General features: G+C 42.1%; 1 protein-coding gene across 13 annotated transcripts in view; it reads right to left on the bottom strand.

The window, feature by feature from the left end:
* Positions 1–17,323, bottom strand: part of EML6 (EMAP like 6) — a 268,042-nt gene that overhangs the window by 126,255 nt on the left and 124,464 nt on the right. For all 13 annotated transcript variants that reach the window (XR_008306182.1, XR_008306181.1, XM_053245913.1 and 10 more), the window contains 3 exons: positions 15,976–16,113; positions 12,045–12,301; positions 5,503–5,715 (listed from right to left, as the gene is read on the bottom strand). Coding sequence is in view for 11 of the 13 variants with exons in the window: in XM_053245913.1 (XP_053101888.1) it covers positions 5,503–5,715; positions 12,045–12,301; positions 15,976–16,113 (608 nt within the window). In the remaining 2 variants the exon portion in view is untranslated. The remainder of the gene's footprint in view (positions 1–5,502; positions 5,716–12,044; positions 12,302–15,975; positions 16,114–17,323) is intronic.

Here is a 17,323-nt window from a genome sequence, read left to right as displayed (position 1 = left end):
GGTATGAATATTACTAGCAAATCAAAAAAGGAAGTCCTTACAGGGCTATAGAAGGTTGCTGCCAGAAGGGCTTTCTTCTCATGACTTCAGTCTTTTTGATAAAGCAATTGAAAAGGCATTGATAGAAAAACCTTTTGAAAGCCAACAGACCCCAGAGTGACAGAAGAGGCTCCAAATCCTTGTACTCAGCAACTTCTAATAGTATCACAGTCTGTTTCCTGAATGACGTTTTGTGAACTTGGCAGCTAGCTACTGCTCTAAGAATGGAAACTATTCGAAGTTTCTATTTGTTTAAATAGAGCATACATTTGGAAGGTTCAAAAGATACCAGCATATTGGTATGAAATGGCAAGTAAACATGAAGTTACTGGTTCTTTTGAACTAGGGGCTAGCTAGGACTGGGTGCTGGCTCCTGCAAAGGAACCTTCCAGTTTGGGGGCCATAGCTTTATTGGTGGCAAGAAAAGCAGGGAGGGACCTACCATTGAGCGGCTGTGTGCTATGAACACGGGCCACCAGGGACCTGCAGGGGAGGGGCTTGCTGAGGGGAAATGTTGCAGGCCTTGCCATTTGCCACAGGCTCCCTCGCCTGCCCATCCCACCAATCACTATCTTTCGCTGCCTCAGCCTCCCCATCTTTTGCTGTCTTCCACCACATCAGGCCCACGCACCCTGCCATTCACTGCCAGCCTCCACTGGCATGCGTGGCCCAGATACAGTATAATGGCATCACCTCCTGACACCCATTACTCTGGGATGCGTGCCGGGGCAGTGACAACATTATACTGTGTCCAGGGGGGCAGGCAGGCAGGCAGGCAGGGGGCCCAAGATGACAGTGGGCGAGTGAAGGCCAGCGGGAACAGCCCACCAACAAATCTGGACATAAACCGCTGCCAATATTGCTACACACTGAAGAAAGGCATTGTGAATATTCAGCTTTGGCCCACTTTGCTCTGTTTTGCAGGACATACGAGGCCTTTGAACAACTCCCAGTCAAGACTTTGGCTGTGGGCCAATATATCTCCTTCTGGGTCAGGGGAGACCCCAATCCTAAGCAGTCTGTTGGAACCTAAATTTATTGATAAAAACTTCTGGCTTCCTCCATTGCTGAGAATTCCCAGGGGGGATGCTTAAGGTTTTTGTTGTATCTAGGAGGAGGGAACACTAGGGTCCTTAAGGCATCCCCCCCCGTGTGTGCAATATCTGTTTGTTTACAAAACAAAGGCCACGCAGGGGCCTATTGCACATGTGCGGTGGCCTCCAAAATGGTCACTGTGGAGGGGGAAAGGCCTGGAAAGGGCTGAAAAATGCCCAAACCGGGCAGTTTTTGGCACAAGGAAGGCTGGCGGTGGGAGGGGGAACCTCCGCGGACCCCCCCTGGGGCCTCGGAGAAGCCTTCCGGAGGAGGTATGTACAAAAAAAATTGGGGGGATTCGATGGGGGGCAAAAACAAACTGGCACGGTCTGGTTCGAAATCAAACCAAACCGGGTCAGCCAGTTTTGTGCACACCCTAGAATCACATAAAGCAATTGAAATTGAAATTGTTGATAGCCAATTGGAGACCATCCATCCGGCCAACCAAGGCAGTCTAAACCCCATAGCCTGCTCAAAAGCAAGTTTGAAATGGGTCTAGATAATCAGTTTCCTCCAGGACTGTCTGGAACTGAGAGGCCACCACCCTCTCAATCACTTTGCCCCAATATGGGAGATTATAGATGGATCTATGATTGCCTAACTCTGAGGGGTCCAATGTAGTTTTTTCCAGGTATGGTCTAATGATCGCCTGTTTAAGACAAGGAAGCATCCTACCCTCCCTTAAACAAGCATTTATGATGTTAACCAGTCCCTCTCCGATAATCTGATTCTTAGACAAAATAAGCCAAGTTGGGCAACCGTCAAGAGAGAAGGTGGTAGTACACACAGTCCAAAACAGCTTGTCCACATCCTCAGGAGTCACAGACTGACAGTTATCCAGTTTGACCACATAAGAGTTGCTGAATACCTCCATAACAGACTCAGCCCTAATTCTAGAATCTAGTTTGGCCCAAATATGAGCTATTTTGTCCATGAAAAAATAATTACAAGCACCACAGCGGGTAACTGATGGTTCTAAATATGGACTCAAAGGGAAAGGCGGAATGTACTAGCCCTCTCACAACCCTAGACAACTCCACTGGATGTGAACCTGTGGATGAAATTCAGGCAGAAACTTTGCCACGCATATTGCCAGAGCATACATCTTCAGCATACATCTTCTATGTTGTAACTTGTAAGATTTCAGTCAAGTCTTTCTCCATTTGTGTTCTAGTCATTTACCTCACTGCTTCAGCTCCCATAATTCTTCTGAATACCATGGAGCTAGTTTTGAAGCAGGTCAAAGAGGATGCTTAGGAGTGATTGTGTCTAACATAAGAACAGCCCTGCTGGATCAGGTCCAAGGCCCATCTAGTCCAGTATCCTGTTTTGCACAGTGGCCCACCAGATGCTGCTGGAAGCCACAGACAGCAGTTGAGTGCATGCCCTCTCTCCTGCTGTTACTCCCCTGCAACTGGTACTAAGAGGCATCCTGCCTTTGATGCTGGAGGTATCCCACAGTCCTCCGACTAGTAGCCTATGATAGATCTCTCCTCCATGAAGTTATCTAAAGCCCTCTCAAAGCCATCCAGATTGTTGGCTGTCATCACATCTTATGGCAGAGAATTCCACAAGTTGATTATGCGTTGTGTGGAAAAGTATGCCATGGGACATGGTGATAGCCACTATTTTGATTGATTCATTGATCCCTGCAATCAGGCTCTGTACCAGAGGACTGGAAAGTAGCAAATGTAACACCGATTTTCAAAAAGGGATCCAGGGGCAATCCGGGAAATTACAGGCCCGTTAGCTTAACGTCTGTTCCAGGCAAATTGATGGAAAACATCCTCAAGGATAAAATTGTAAAGCAAAAGGAGACATGATAGAGGTCTATAAAATCATGCATGGAGTGGAGAAAGTGGGTAGAGGGAAATTCTTCTCCCTCTCACATAACACTAGAACCAGGGGTCATCCCATGAAATTGATTGCTGGGAAATTTAGGACCAGCAAATGGAAGTATTTTTCATACAACACATAATCAACTTGTGGAATTCTCTGGCACAAGATGTAGTGACAGCCAACAACCTGGATGGGCTTTGGATAACTTCATGGAGGAGAGATCTATCAACGGCTAGTAGTTGGAGGACTATAGGCCACCTCCAGCCTCAAAGACAGGATGCCTCTGAGTACCAGTTGCAGCAGACTAACAGCAGGAGAGAGGGCATGCACTCAACTCCTGCTGCAGGCTTCCAGTGGCATCTGGTGGGCCACTGTGTGAAACAGGATGCTGGACTAGATGGGCCTTGGGCCTGATCCAGCAGGGCTGTTCTTATGTTCTTGGATAGCTTTAAAAGGGGCTTTGAAAAATACATGGAGGACAGGTCTATCAATGGCTACTAGACTGGTGGCTGTAGGCCATCTCCAGCCTTAGAGGCAAGATGCCGCTAAAAACTAGTTGCAGGGGAGCAACAGCAGGAGAGAAGGCATGCCCTCCCCTCTTGCCTGTGTGCTTCTCAGAGGCATCTTGTGGGCCACTGTGTGAAACAGGATGCTGGACTAGACAGGCCTTCGGCCTGATCCAGCAGGGCTGTTCTTATGTTCTAATGCTCCTTTTTCCAGCTAGCTACAAAACTTTCTAGCTTTATTGCTTCTCTCCAAAATGGTTTTCTCTAGTTCTCACCTGAGCATGTGGGATGTGTCTTAGCTTATTCAAAAGACATCTTCTATTTATTTATTTATTTAAGCTTATTTGCCACTTTTCACTCCAATGGCCTCAGAGGCTCACAATAAAACCAAAATTCATTTTTTGAACAGCACCAAACAGTTGTTGTTTTTGTTGTGCTGTTGAGTCGGTGTCGACTCCTGGCAACCACAGAGCCATGTGGTTGTCTTTGGTAGAATACAGGAGAGGTTTACCATTGCCATCTCCCGTTCAGTGTGACATTATGCCTTTCAGCATCTTCTTATATCACTGCTGCCTGACATAGGTGTTTCCCATAGTCTGGGAAACATACCAGTGGAGATTCGAACCAGCAACCTCTTGCGCCCTAGGCAAGTTACTTCCCTGCTGAGCCATTAGGTGGCTCTGCAGCAAACAGAGAACTCCTATCTCAGTTCCAGTTTTCAGCAGTCCTCAAAGCACGACAAAACAAGCCAATATTGAAGAGTCAGGAGAAAATCCTGTCTCACATGTTTAACATATCAGCATCAGCAGGGGGTTGGCATGTGGAGCAAATCTTCTCCAAAGGCTGCAATAGGTAGGTAGAATAATGTGGGAGCAAGCAGTTCCTCAGATACCTAAGCACCAAACTGCTCTTTAAAGCATTAAAGACCAAAGCTGATATCTAGAGCATGGTGTGAGGACACAGCAAGAGCTGTGTCCTTTGTGGAGCACGCACATGTGTTCAGGGACGGACATATGTGCAGTCATTCACGCACATGTGTGAATGACTGTAATATTCACTGAATATTACAGTGAAGTAATATTCACTGATCTTCCCTGCCTCCAGAAATATTCTGTGGTTTCCAGAAATATGTCCCTGACAGCTGTGCAACCCTCAGGGATATATTTCTTAAAGGCACAATGTACTTCTGGAGTCAGGGAAGATGAGTGAAAATTGCTCTCCCCTCCCTACGCAAATTTGAATCCTAGAGGAACAGTGGATGCAGCCTCTTGCTGTCCCCTCACACCATTGCTCTGGATGTCAGGCCCCTGACCAGCCCCATGAATTGCATCTGGACACAAACAGGGAGCCAGTGTAGAAGATTAAACTGCACTGAAGTGATGTGCTCCACCTGGGTGCTTTCCAGACTAGCTGCTCATTAGCAGCAAAATGCCTCCATTAGGGCAAGTTGCATTTGGAACGGAAACAGCAGGGGGAGCAGTCTCGCAGCAACTAACAACCCGGCAAAACAGCAACTTTTCCATGCCGGATGTACAACCTCGTAGCTCCATTTCGCAGCAATTAAATTTGAAACAAGGCATTGGAAATGTGAATGGCATCCTGCTGTCTGTGTAGGGACTGCGGTGTCAGGACGCAGGACATGTGGAAGCACACTTCTGAGATGCGTCCTGACCCTGTTGCAGGGTCTAGTCTAGAAAGCACCTTGATCAGCCCCAGAAAACAGCATGGCTGCAATCATAGGTGTAGCTAGGAAAGAGGGGGCCCGTGTTCATCCCTCTGTCTGGCGGCCCCCCCAGAATGAGGGAGATAATGAAGGAAACAGGGAGGGGTGGACCTAGAGGGCCCTCAGGAGCTGGGAGCCCATGTTCTTTGAACCCTTTTGCTCAATTATAGCTACGCCACTGGCCTACAACATTTTACATCTGCTGTGATTTTTCAAATGCTTTTCAAGCGCTTTTAGCTACTAAAAAAATATCAACTGATACAACATTAGCAAGCAAGCAAGCATACGGCAGTATCTTACCTTTCTTTAGACAAGGAAATCTGAATAATTTAACCAATCCAAAGTCATCTCCAGTCACCAAAACTGCATTATTGTAGTTTCCATCCACAGAATTGATGTCTGTAACGTTACTGTACTTTGGCCAGATTCCATTCACTTCCAGTCCCATAACACACGTCCAGGAGGCCCAGTGAATCCCTTTGATCTCATCTTTGTTTGTTAAATGCTTTCCAGCTGCAAGCAATGTGTTAATAAGCTATTTAAGCATTTGTAATTCAGGATTGTCTCTCAGTGGTATTCAAACTTTCTGCCTTGAGGGAACCTCTTCATGTTAATCTTTCTGCTGAGGAATCCCTGCCTGTCTGCCATGGGACCCAAGGAGATAGAAAAAGATTCAAATCACACATTTTCTGAGTTTGTGGTATTAAGTGAAAAGCTGTGACTGGCCAAGTTTCTATGGGCACAGAGGAGTGTTGCTCATTCATTTATATCTCCATGGTGAAAAGTTTATAAGCCTTGGAAATTAGAGTGGTAACCAGTTCTCTTTCATTGTGTTCAATCTAATTCCTGTATGAACTCCAGAAATAATAAGATGACCACACTTTTAAAAAAAGTAAATCCAGAAAGATCCTGTATCTAAACATTTAATGTAATGTCTGGCGCAGCGGGGAAATGCTCGACTAACAAGCAGAAGGTTGCCGGTTCGAATCCCCGCTGGTACTATATCGGGCAGCAGCAATATAGGAAGATGCTGAAAGACATCATCTCATACTGCATGGGAGGAGGCAACGGTAAACTCCTCCTGTATTCTACCAAAGAAAACCAGAGGGCTCTGTGGATGCCAGGAGTCGAAATGAACTTGACGGAACACTTTACTTACTTTTACTGCCATTACAGCATCTGTGCACCTCTACCAGTAATAAAGAATACGTGCCCATGGCCCCCAAACTGTGGACTAATCCACTGGTATGGGTTTTGCTCAGACAAGACTGCCGTACTGCTAAGGTAGCACCAAGTAAAAATCTCTGGTGGCAGATTTGGGGTCCCACTGAAGGATGGCAAAATGTCAATTACTTAGTTTATTTTACAGAGGACCACTTCTCTGAGTGAAGATTAGAGTTTGTTTTAATGTGAGTGACTATCTTGGTTGTATCTATACTGCAATTTTGGATGAGCCACCTTTTCAATCTGTAGGAAAACTGCGGGAAACAGCATAATGTGTATTTTTGATCTGCAAATTGTACAATATATTTTAAATATAGATCTATTTTAAGTGTACTTATTACTGTGGTTGAAAAGCAAATGTAAATTCATTTCAGACAACACTAGCTTGAAAATATATCAAGTTTGTAGAGATGTGTTTAATTGCAATACCTGACTTAGATACTGATCACAACCAACACACTGGACATAAATTAAATTATACATATACATTAAATTATACTAAATTATACTCCCCCTGCTTTTTTAAAAAACTGTACTACCAGTATACAGCATTACAATCCTTTTTCAGAGAAACAAGAACTGTATAGCTATTATTATTATTATTATTATTATTTCTTGTTTACACAGTCAGACAGGTCTTATTGACTGGTTTGTTTTATCCAGACATCGAGTCCTTCCCAAGGACCTGGGATGCCAGAATTTTATTGTCAATGGTTATAGATATCGTCGCAGAATATAGGCTGTTCCCAGTAAAGCTGCTTCTTGTAATTGGCTGATGGTGATTTCTGTGGCCCCTATGGTGTTGAGGTGCTCTTCAAGGTCTTTTGGAACTGCACCCAGGGCAACAATTACCACTGGGATTATTTTGGTCTTTTTCTGCCACAGCCTTTCAATTTCCATTTGTAGATCTTTGTATTTGGTGATTTTTTCTATTTCTTTTTCTTCTATTCTGCTATCCCCTGGTGTTGCTATGTCGATTATTTTGACTTGTTTTTCTTTCTTCTCCACTACAGTGATATCTGGTGTATTGTGTGGCAGATGTTTGTCTGTTTGTAGTCGGAAGTCCCATAAGATTTTTACATCTTCATTTTCTTCAACTTTTTCAATTTTATGGTCCCACCAATCTTTGGCTACAGGTAGCTTGTATTTTTTGCAGATGTTCCAGTGTATCATCCCTGCTACTTTGTCATGCCTTTTTTTTGTAGTCAATCTGTGCGATCTTTTTACAACAGCTGATTAGGTTGTCCACTGTTTCATCCGCTTCTTTACAAAGGCGGCACTTGCTGTTTGTGGTGGATTTTTCGACTTTTGCTCTTATTGCATTTGTTCTTAGTGCCTGTTCTTGTGCAGCCAGTATTAAACCCTCTGTTTCTTTCTTCAAGTTGCCATTCTTAAGCCATTGCCAGGTCTTGGTGATGTCTGATTTTCCACTTATATTGTGCAAATATTGACCATGCAGTGGCTTATTTTTCCATTTTTCTGCTCAGTTCTTGACTTGTTCTTTCTTGTAGGCCTGCTTTGTTTCATTGGTGTTGAATAGTTTCGCATTATTGACCATGAAGTGCATCTTCTTCACTGTCCTTGATATATTCTGCAAGGCCTCTTTTCTCCTCCTCTACTGTTTGATGGACTTGCAGCATTCCTCTTCCACCTGAGCTGCGAGGGAGGTGGAGCCTATCGACATCACTGCGGGGGTGCAGAGCATGATTGATGGTCATGATTTTCCTGGTCTTACGATCTAGCGTTTCTAGCTCTGCCTGGGTCCAGTCTATTATTCCTGCAGTGTATCTGATAACAGGTATAGCCCAGGTGTTTATGGCTTGTATGGTGTTCCCGCCATTGAGTTTGGACTTGAGGATTTTTCTAGCTCTCCTGATGTATTCACTTCCCATTTTTCTTTTAACTTCAGTGTGTGCGATGTTATCAGCCTGGAGAATGCCCAAATATTTGTAAGGTTCTTGATCTTGCTTCCGTTGGGCATTGCAATTCTTTCAGTTTTTGTTATTTTCCCTCTGTTCATTATTAATGCAGCACACTTGTCTAGTCCAAACTCCATTGCTATATCGCTACTGAATATACGGACAGTGTTTAGCAGTGATTCGATTTCTGACTGGGACTTTCCATACAACTTCAGATCGTCCATGTACAGCAGATGGTTGATTTTACTTGATGTTTTAGATGTTTGGTATCCGAGGCCTGTTTTGTTTAGTATTTGTGAAAGTGGGGTCATGGTGATTACAAACAACAGAGGGGATAGTGAGTCCCCTTGGAAAATGCCTCTTCTAATGGCAACCTGTCCAAGTGTCTCGCCATTGATTGTTAACTGTGTACTCCACATGCTCATTGCTTTTAAAAAAAATAAATATCTTAATGTTATTGCTGACACCAGTTGTTTCTAAACATTTTAGTATCCATGTGTGAGGCAACAAATCGAAGGCTTTCTTGTAGTCAATCCATGCAACACTTAGATTGGTTTTTCTTCTCTTGCAATTTTCTAAAATCATTTTGTCAATCAGCAGCTGGTCTTTTGTGCCTCTGGTGTTCGGGCAATTTCCTTTCTGTTCAACTGGAAGCTGTTTGTTAGTTAATAAGTGTTGCATCACTTCATCTGCTATTATTCCAGTTAATAATTTGAACATGGTTGGCAGGCAGGTTATCGGTCTATAATTACTTGGAACTGCACCTTTGGCTGGGTCTTTCATGATGAGATGAGTTTTCCCAGTTGTTAGCCATTGTTCAATATCACCTCCTTGCAAAATGTGATTGAACTGTTTTGATAGTTGTTTATGAAGGCTTGTTAGGTGTTTAAGCCAAAAGCCATGCAGTTCATCGTCGCCTGGCCCATTCCAATTTTTAATTTTCTTTGCTCTCTCACTTATTAATTCTGGTGTTATTATTAGATCTTGCATTTGTTGGTTACATTTTTTGACCTCTTTCATCCAGCCTGCTTTTTTATTATAATCTATTGGATTGTCCCATAATTTCCCCCAAAATTGCACTGTTTCTTCTTTATTTGGTGTTTCTAGGTTTCTTGCAGTTTCTCCTTCTATGCTTTGGTAGAAACATCTCTGATTCGACTGGAATTGGAGATTCTGCCTGTGTTGTGTAGTTCTGGCTTCATATCTGCTAATCTTCTTTGACAGTGCTGTTATTTGCTGCTTTATTATTTCCAGGACTTCTCTAATTTTCCTTGAATCTAGGTGGTATTTTTGGATCAGATACTGTTTGGTGTTTTCATTCTTCAGCTTCTTGTCTTTCATATCTTTCAATTTACTAGCATCTGATCTAAGGCTGGAGATTTTATTTTCTAATCTAATCTTCCATTTAGGTGATGTACTACTTTCTTTTTTTACAGGTGCATTGATCTTATATCCGAGCTCGTGTGTTGTTATTGTTGTTGCACTGTACATTATTTGGTTTGTTTCTTGCAAATTCTTGGTTGTTATTTCTGCAAGTGCAGCATTAACATCTTTTAATACCTGAGCAAGTTGTTTTTTGGCAACTGTTTTTAGAGCTGGAAGTTGAACCCTGGTGGTTGTTTGGTTCATGTGCTCAGTTATTTTTTGCTTTAGTTCTTGTTGCTTTTCTGTTAAAGGGCATTTGGGTTTTTGAGGTGAAGGCAAAGGGGAGGTTGCCTGGTTTTGATTTTGAAACAGTTCAGCAACAGTGGCATCCTCTATTTCCAACACCTCCTCTACCTGCGCCTGAGCAACTGCTTCAGTTGGTGGTAATTCTTCTTCCATGTCTTGAGCCTGTGTTGCTCTTTGCAGTTCTTCCAGCTCAACTCCTGTGAATACTTTATTTCTTATTATGAATCTTCTCTGGTCTGCTAGCCTTTGTTCTGTTATTTCTGTATCTGGATGCTTCTCTTTCCAAATTTGGTACATTCTTTTTAAATAACCTCTTCTAGTTGGACTAGACTTGTAATAGCAGATCATTATTTCCCTGTTGGCATTTTTCATATATTTTTTTCGGTTAAGCGACGTTTCTTCCAGTAACTTTGCTGTCTTCAGCCCTGGTTGCTCAACTGAAGATCCTGAGTCCAGTAGCTGACTCGCCACCAGATGTCCAGGGACTCCAGAACCTGGCGCGGTCCTTGTTGACCCGGGCGACGACCGATCCAGTATAGATTTATTAAAGTTATGTCTCACCATATTGTTGATGGGAGAGGCACTCTTTGTCTGGCTCCTCTGGTGAGACCTGTCCAGTATGGTTGGACCTCTGGCATAGCTCTCACCTTCCTCAGAGCACACAAGCCCCACAACCACGCCAAGGTATTATTTTGTCAGCAGGACATTCTAGACTTTTAAGCTAAGTGTAAATCTATGGGGAATTCAAAGTGACCTATCACTGCAATAGATACATGCAGGATATAGTTTTACTTAGCCTCTAACATGTCAGAAATGACAGGAAATATTTTCCCAGTGCATTACTCATTGCAAAGCTAGCAAACATGCTTTCAAAACAGCCCATTCTAAATGCTCAATAATGTAAACTACAGAGCATTTTTGCCCATACGTAAGTGCTTTGTAGCATGATTCTAAACGTCAAACTACATGTTACATTAAGCACATGCTTAATATAGATATACTTGCTTTTCTTAGTAGTCAGATTCCCGCCCGCCAATGGATCAGAAACATGGCATGGGGGAACCAATCTTGCTTTGTCGCCCAGTGACCGCCATCCAGATTAGTGCCCTCTGTGGCTAGGTGCCCCACTGGGAGCTTTCCTTCTGAAGCAAACAGCAACCATAGGGAGATGATCAGGATAGTGGTGGGGGCAATGGATAAAAGCCCCCCTTGCCCCATGCCATGGCCCCAATTCATGAGGTATCCAATTCAGTTGCTCTTTGTGAGCTAGTGGATTTAGCTACAAATCAGCTAATGGATTTAGCTACAAATCAGGAGGTCCACAACTCAAATCTCGCTCTGTCTTAGGCAAGCCATTCTCTTTCAGCTTCTGACCCCCATCTGCAATATGGGCATAATACTACTCACCTTACAGGGCTGTTTTAAAGATTACAAGATAAAATATGTGAAATTGAATTTACTGTTCAAAGTTCTATACAAAAATATAGCACACATACAGTATAATGTATATAAAATATACTACATAACACTATACAATAGTTTTATATATTATGCTTGAAGATACTATACAAATGCTAATAATTCTAATTTCATTTGGGGGAAAACAAGCAAGTCAGCTTTAAGCACATGCTTAATGTAATGTGTGGGTTGACCAAAATACATTCAGTATCCTTTCTCCCATCTCAAAGCTTGGCTTAAATGTCTTCTATTGAATTTCAATTCATTTCAATCACTTTCTCTCAGCCTAACCTACCAAGTTTGTTGCAAGGATAAAAATGGGAAGGGGGGAACAGAACCATCTAGGTTATGCTGAACAACTTGGGAGGAACAGTGAGATAAAAATGCAATAAATGAAATAACATTAGGCAGATATGCTGCACAGCTGAAATACATTTGAGTGGGACTTAGGTCTACCTATCTCTGGGTTGTGCTCTTATTCATGCAGTTCTATTTTAAAAATTGCATACTTTTTATTATAGCTAATAAAAGACCTCAAGCATAGCTAATTAAGAGATGTTCTGAACTTACATGGCATCCGGTAGAAGTATCGTTCTCCTGCACCATCGTTAGTTTGCAGGAATTTACTGTCCAAAGACCAATCAATATGAGTGATAAAGCTAGAAGACTTGTTGCATTCTCCAGTTTTCTTGTACCGTTGAGAAACTGCATAGATATCCACTGGCCCGTCATTAGAACCCACCGCAAGGTAATAGCCATCTGGTGAAAATTTCATTTCATGAATTACTTCTTTTCGGTCTTTAATATGTACTACCTCTGTCATATCCCTGCAAAATAAACAATAAAAAACAACAACAACAGATCCATAGATGCAAAATGACCATACCAAAAAATCCACTTCAAAAGTTAAAGATTTAGGATTCTATTTCTCTGAGAACAGTCATGCACAATGGTGCGAAGGGGGAGAGCAGGTTTATGGTGCCTTATAATCACATCACTATGATCTGCCTTGTAAAAATTGCAACACAAAGAGTAAAATAAGTTGAAGACCCAACGTCAAGCCTCTTAGAAACACAAATTAATCTCTGCAAATTAATCTCTGGCTTCTACAGTCTTGGGATAATTTTTGTTTGGCCTTAGTGCATCCTGGAGGTTTTAGGAGGCACTCAAGCAAGCAAGCTAGCAAAAAAAGTTAATTTAATTTAGATGTATTTTCCTTTAGCAATTGTGTTTCTAAAAGGCTTGGCATTTGGTCTTCAACTGATTTTTGCGTTTCAATCAGGTACAGTGAACTAATTGAGCACTGCCCCTTTAAGAACTTCGCCACCTCTAAATTCTCCCTTTCCTCATACTAAAACACACTCTAACGGAGAATGTGTCCTAGAGCCCTTCCAGAGACTTGTAGATAACCCTGTCATGTTACAAGCACATGTGTGGACACTAGATGAAAAGCCAGGTCCAACCGAGAAAACAAAGTGGGATGGCTTCTGCACAGACCAGTTCAAGAAATGTCCCTCCTATGGATTTTTCTGCACATATTAGTATGGGTAGTATTTGAATTGGGACATCTTGGTGGAGTTATATCTTTTGTTCTCAGAGAACCCTTAAGTGATCCGCATTCAAGTCTAAACATTAAGATTTGTATTGCATTCTAATGGTTGCAACTATTCTACCAATCCTAGAGGGGCTGCTTTAGCTGCAGTATAGCTAAAACAGTCCCTCTAGGAAGAAGTCTGCGCTGCCATCACTAACCAAAATCCAACATTGGTCTCTCATGCCCAGCACTAGTACAGGCTATATTAGCTGTAGTTTTTATATTCCACCCATACTCAACTCCCTTCCCATGACAAGCTGGTTTATAGCAGAGAAAAATGTATTGCTAGAATCCAGGGCTTCTCAGGTTCAGGGCTTATTGCTCTATTGATCTTCCACAGAAACACTGGCACTTTGGGATTTTCAGGGGAAAGGGTACCGTACTTTTAAGTCCGTAGAATCAGTGCAGGGGTTTATTTCCAAAAAACTAAAATAAGACTAATAAATAGATCTGTATGTTAGGTAGCATCGCCATGAGCAAAGGAAAATATATCTGCTAATGGGAATGTGAATAGCCCTGAAGACAAGTGCATGCTTTTTAAAATAAAAAAATGCATGCAGTTGAAAGGTTTTTGCTAGTCATAAAAAACCTGCAAAATCATGAAACTGATAGACTCCTTTGTGCCTTTTTTTTTTTTAGTTCTGAAAAACAGCCAACAATACTCATTTTGTATTCATGGCCATTCCTGTATTCCAAAAGTGCATTTAAAGCAAAATATAATTTCCCCGCTTTCTACAGGCTGTCCTTGCCTTTACAATGAAAAGCACTTTGTACTTTCTGTTATACTTCTTTAGCTGCGGAGTTCTGAAGAATACTTTTCTAACTGTGGTGTCAGAAGCTGAAACAGAATCATCCAAAGCACGTAAAAGAGGCAAACATCTCAGAGGTGCTTTTTATTTTGGAAGAGGAAAGAAACCCACAGACATGCAAAAGGTAAATGGTTACTACAGTAGTACATAAAATGGACTTGGCAAATCTAATTTAACAAATTCATAACTAAAACTGCTTCAAAAGGTGCTTGGAATTAGTGCAGACATTTGCTACTAGGAATATTTAAAAGTTTAAAATAAAACTGGTGGACTTTAAAATACAATTATATACATGTTAAATATATGATCTTTAGGCTATATATTAACTCCTCCATCATCATATGTGTGTGTTGATGTTTATGTATATGTAAACACTAGTGTGTGCTCAGATTTATTTCTACATTGATATTCTGCTCTTCCTCCAAGTAGCCCAGAGCTGTGCACATGTTAAACCCCACAACAACCTTGTGAGGTAGGTTAGGCTGAAAGATAAGTGACTGGCTCAGAGTCACCCAGTGAGTTTCATGGCTGAACAAGGATTTGAACTCAAGTCGCCCCTGTCCTAGACTGACACTCTAACCACGACACCATGCTGGCTCCATGCTGGTATGGAGCACATGCACACATAGCTCTGGTTCTGCCAATCCAACAACCATGGATCGCTGAATGCAAGCCTAAGGAGCTCAGAGCTCATATGCTCCCTCCTTACTTCCAGTGCAAAGCTCTGAGAGAGGAAAGCTGGTCAGCTGAAATTCTGATTTGTAAACCATAGTTAAACCACATCTTCTGGGTTTGGACAACATGCTGAGCTGAGATCTGACCTACAAAGATCCCTTTGTTTGAGTTTACAAGGAAAAGAAGAAAGGGATATGGGGTGGGGGGAAACCTCAGAGCATTTTTGGCTCACTTTCATAATCCAATAAATCACACACACATAAACACCATGATTTGCTGGATGATCTGAACTGGGTCACAATGACTCAGTTCAGATGAACATTAGTACATGCAATCAGGATGGGATCGTACCAAGACCATGACTGCTCCAACGTCATTGGAGGACATCCTGATTTGCTGTCAGGAAGTGTGTTTATGCGCAGGTACGTGTGCAGGCGAGGGCGACATTCACCTGAATCACCCGTCTACATGCAATTGCAATAGCACTCCCCATGCACTCCAAACACTGTTTTAAACAGGGTTTTGGAACATGCGTAGAGGAGCTTTTCAGATGAAAACCACCCCCCGCACACACACACACACAATTAAAGGACACCCTGACAGAGCATCAGGACACTCTCCAATGATGCCAGTGCAGGCACACTCTTGGCACGACCCTGTCCTGATCGCATGTCCTGGCTGGTGCTCACCTGTAACAGCCCAATGCCAAGAAGGGGTTCTGGACACCGCCTTTTAAAGACTTTTAAAAAGTCTTTAAAAACGCATCTTTTCACCCAGGCTTTTAACTAAATATTGTTTTAAATATAAGTGTTTAAAATGTTTTAAGGTTTGAATTGTTGTAGTGTTTTAACTTTTACTGTATCATCTACTTTGTTTTAACTGGTGTTTTAATTTTGGTTGTCATTTATTTTAACTAATGTTTTAACTTTTTCTGATGGTTTATTTTGCTTTGTTGTAAACCGCCCAGAGAAGTGAGTTTTGGGTGGTATATAAATATGTTAAATACATAAAAATAAATAAAAATAACTAATGTTGATAATCCTCAATGCATATCAGAAGATAGGAATTTATTACACATTTTGTACATTGCCTAACTAATAAGCATGGCCTTCAATGACATATCCTACATTGCCTGGGCAACATGCATGATCCTAGCTAGAGAATGGATGGGCAATATTCACAGTACCTCACTCACATTTTCCAGCCTCACATGCACCCTTCATTCTGAGTAATATGTAACATCCCCTGTTCAGCCTGTCAGTTTATGCATATTCTCTACTCCTTTATATGAATGTTAATGGTGATCAAATCCCTGGTTTACCATATGAACATACTGACCTGTGGCAGAATCTACACATTTCAGGCGACCTGTGATCCTAGAAAATGACTGCCAGTGTGAATGTCTGCTTTCTTCTTCTCCTACCTTACTCTCAGGACAATGAATGAACCATCTTTCATTCCCAGGGCCAGCTGAGATCCATCAGGACTGAAAGACACACTTCGCACAGCTTCCTCCATGTTGCAACGGGCAATCAAGGCATGGTCAGCAAGGCTCCATAAACTATTAAAGGACCAAAGACCATTTATTATTTGCAAAAGGTAACATTTATTTTTTTCTTAGCAGCAGAAAATGATATCCTGATTCTATTGGAGATGAAGTTCCAATGCAACAACATTTTACACCAACTATCCTAATGACCACTAGGGACATTGGGAGTAGAGATAGTGAGTAAGGGTCTCCTCTAACTGTTCTACCTGACTCTACTCTATGACCCCTGAACTGACTCTTCTGCGCTTCCTGTGCTGAGTCACACAATCCTTCCTTTCCTCCTAGAGAGAAAATGGAAACATCTCTCTCTCTCTCTCTCTCTCTCTCTCTCTCTCTCCTTACCTATTCATTATGTAGTCCTTTAGATTAGGTTTAGGTCTTTCCTATCCAAGTGTACTTAACCAATAAATACTTAGTATTTAGATCTACAAGAATCTCCATGTGTTTTCTCTAAATAGCTGCCACAACTAAACCATCCTCTGCTACCTACTCTGTTAACTGGAGTGTGTGCTCATTCCTTAGTGCTCTGCTGTTTTACCAACTGGGGGTAAAACCTAACAATCCCCAACAGATCCTACATGTGGCTCTCCCTGTCTGCTATACTACTCTTCTCTACTTCCTTTCTCTCAAATGATAAATCTCTATAACAGGGATTATAACAGGGATTCTCAACTTATTTTTTATTTAAACAATTTGTACCCCAATTTCTCACCCATATCAAGGCAGCTCACAACAAATGAGATGATTCACTGTAAACAACAACCATGCTAGATGGGGTGGTATAAAAATATAATAAATGAACAAAAAGTTACCAAAGCAGGGATTTTATTTAGCCCCCCACGCCTTTCACTGAAAGCTCTTCCAAATCTCATCTGGTATCCCCTCCAACCTGCAAAGCACCTGGCTGCTAGCAACACAGAGCAGCTGATTACAGTGATGTGGGGAGTGGGTCTTCTCTTCCAAGGGCCACTAAAAGTACCCCCAGGCTTCAGCCTCTTCTTCTCTGCACCAATCTCGATTGACAAGAACAGTTGTGAGAATGAGACTGCAGCAGTCCCCCACGCCTTCCCAGATGTTCTGGTAGCAGCTGCCGCCAGATGTTAAAACAGCAGACCCGATGTAAAATTATGTGTTGTGGGAAGAAGTATGTTCTTCTGTCCTGAATCATCTGTCATTCAATTTCATTGGTTGACACTACGTTTTAGTACTGTTAAAGGAAGGG

The sequence above is a fragment of the Hemicordylus capensis genome, chromosome 1 (genome assembly GCF_027244095.1).
Source record: "Hemicordylus capensis ecotype Gifberg chromosome 1, rHemCap1.1.pri, whole genome shotgun sequence".
In the NCBI taxonomy this organism is placed as follows: domain Eukaryota; kingdom Metazoa; phylum Chordata; class Lepidosauria; order Squamata; family Cordylidae; genus Hemicordylus; species Hemicordylus capensis.
This window is presented reverse-complemented; position numbering and strand designations above follow the sequence as displayed.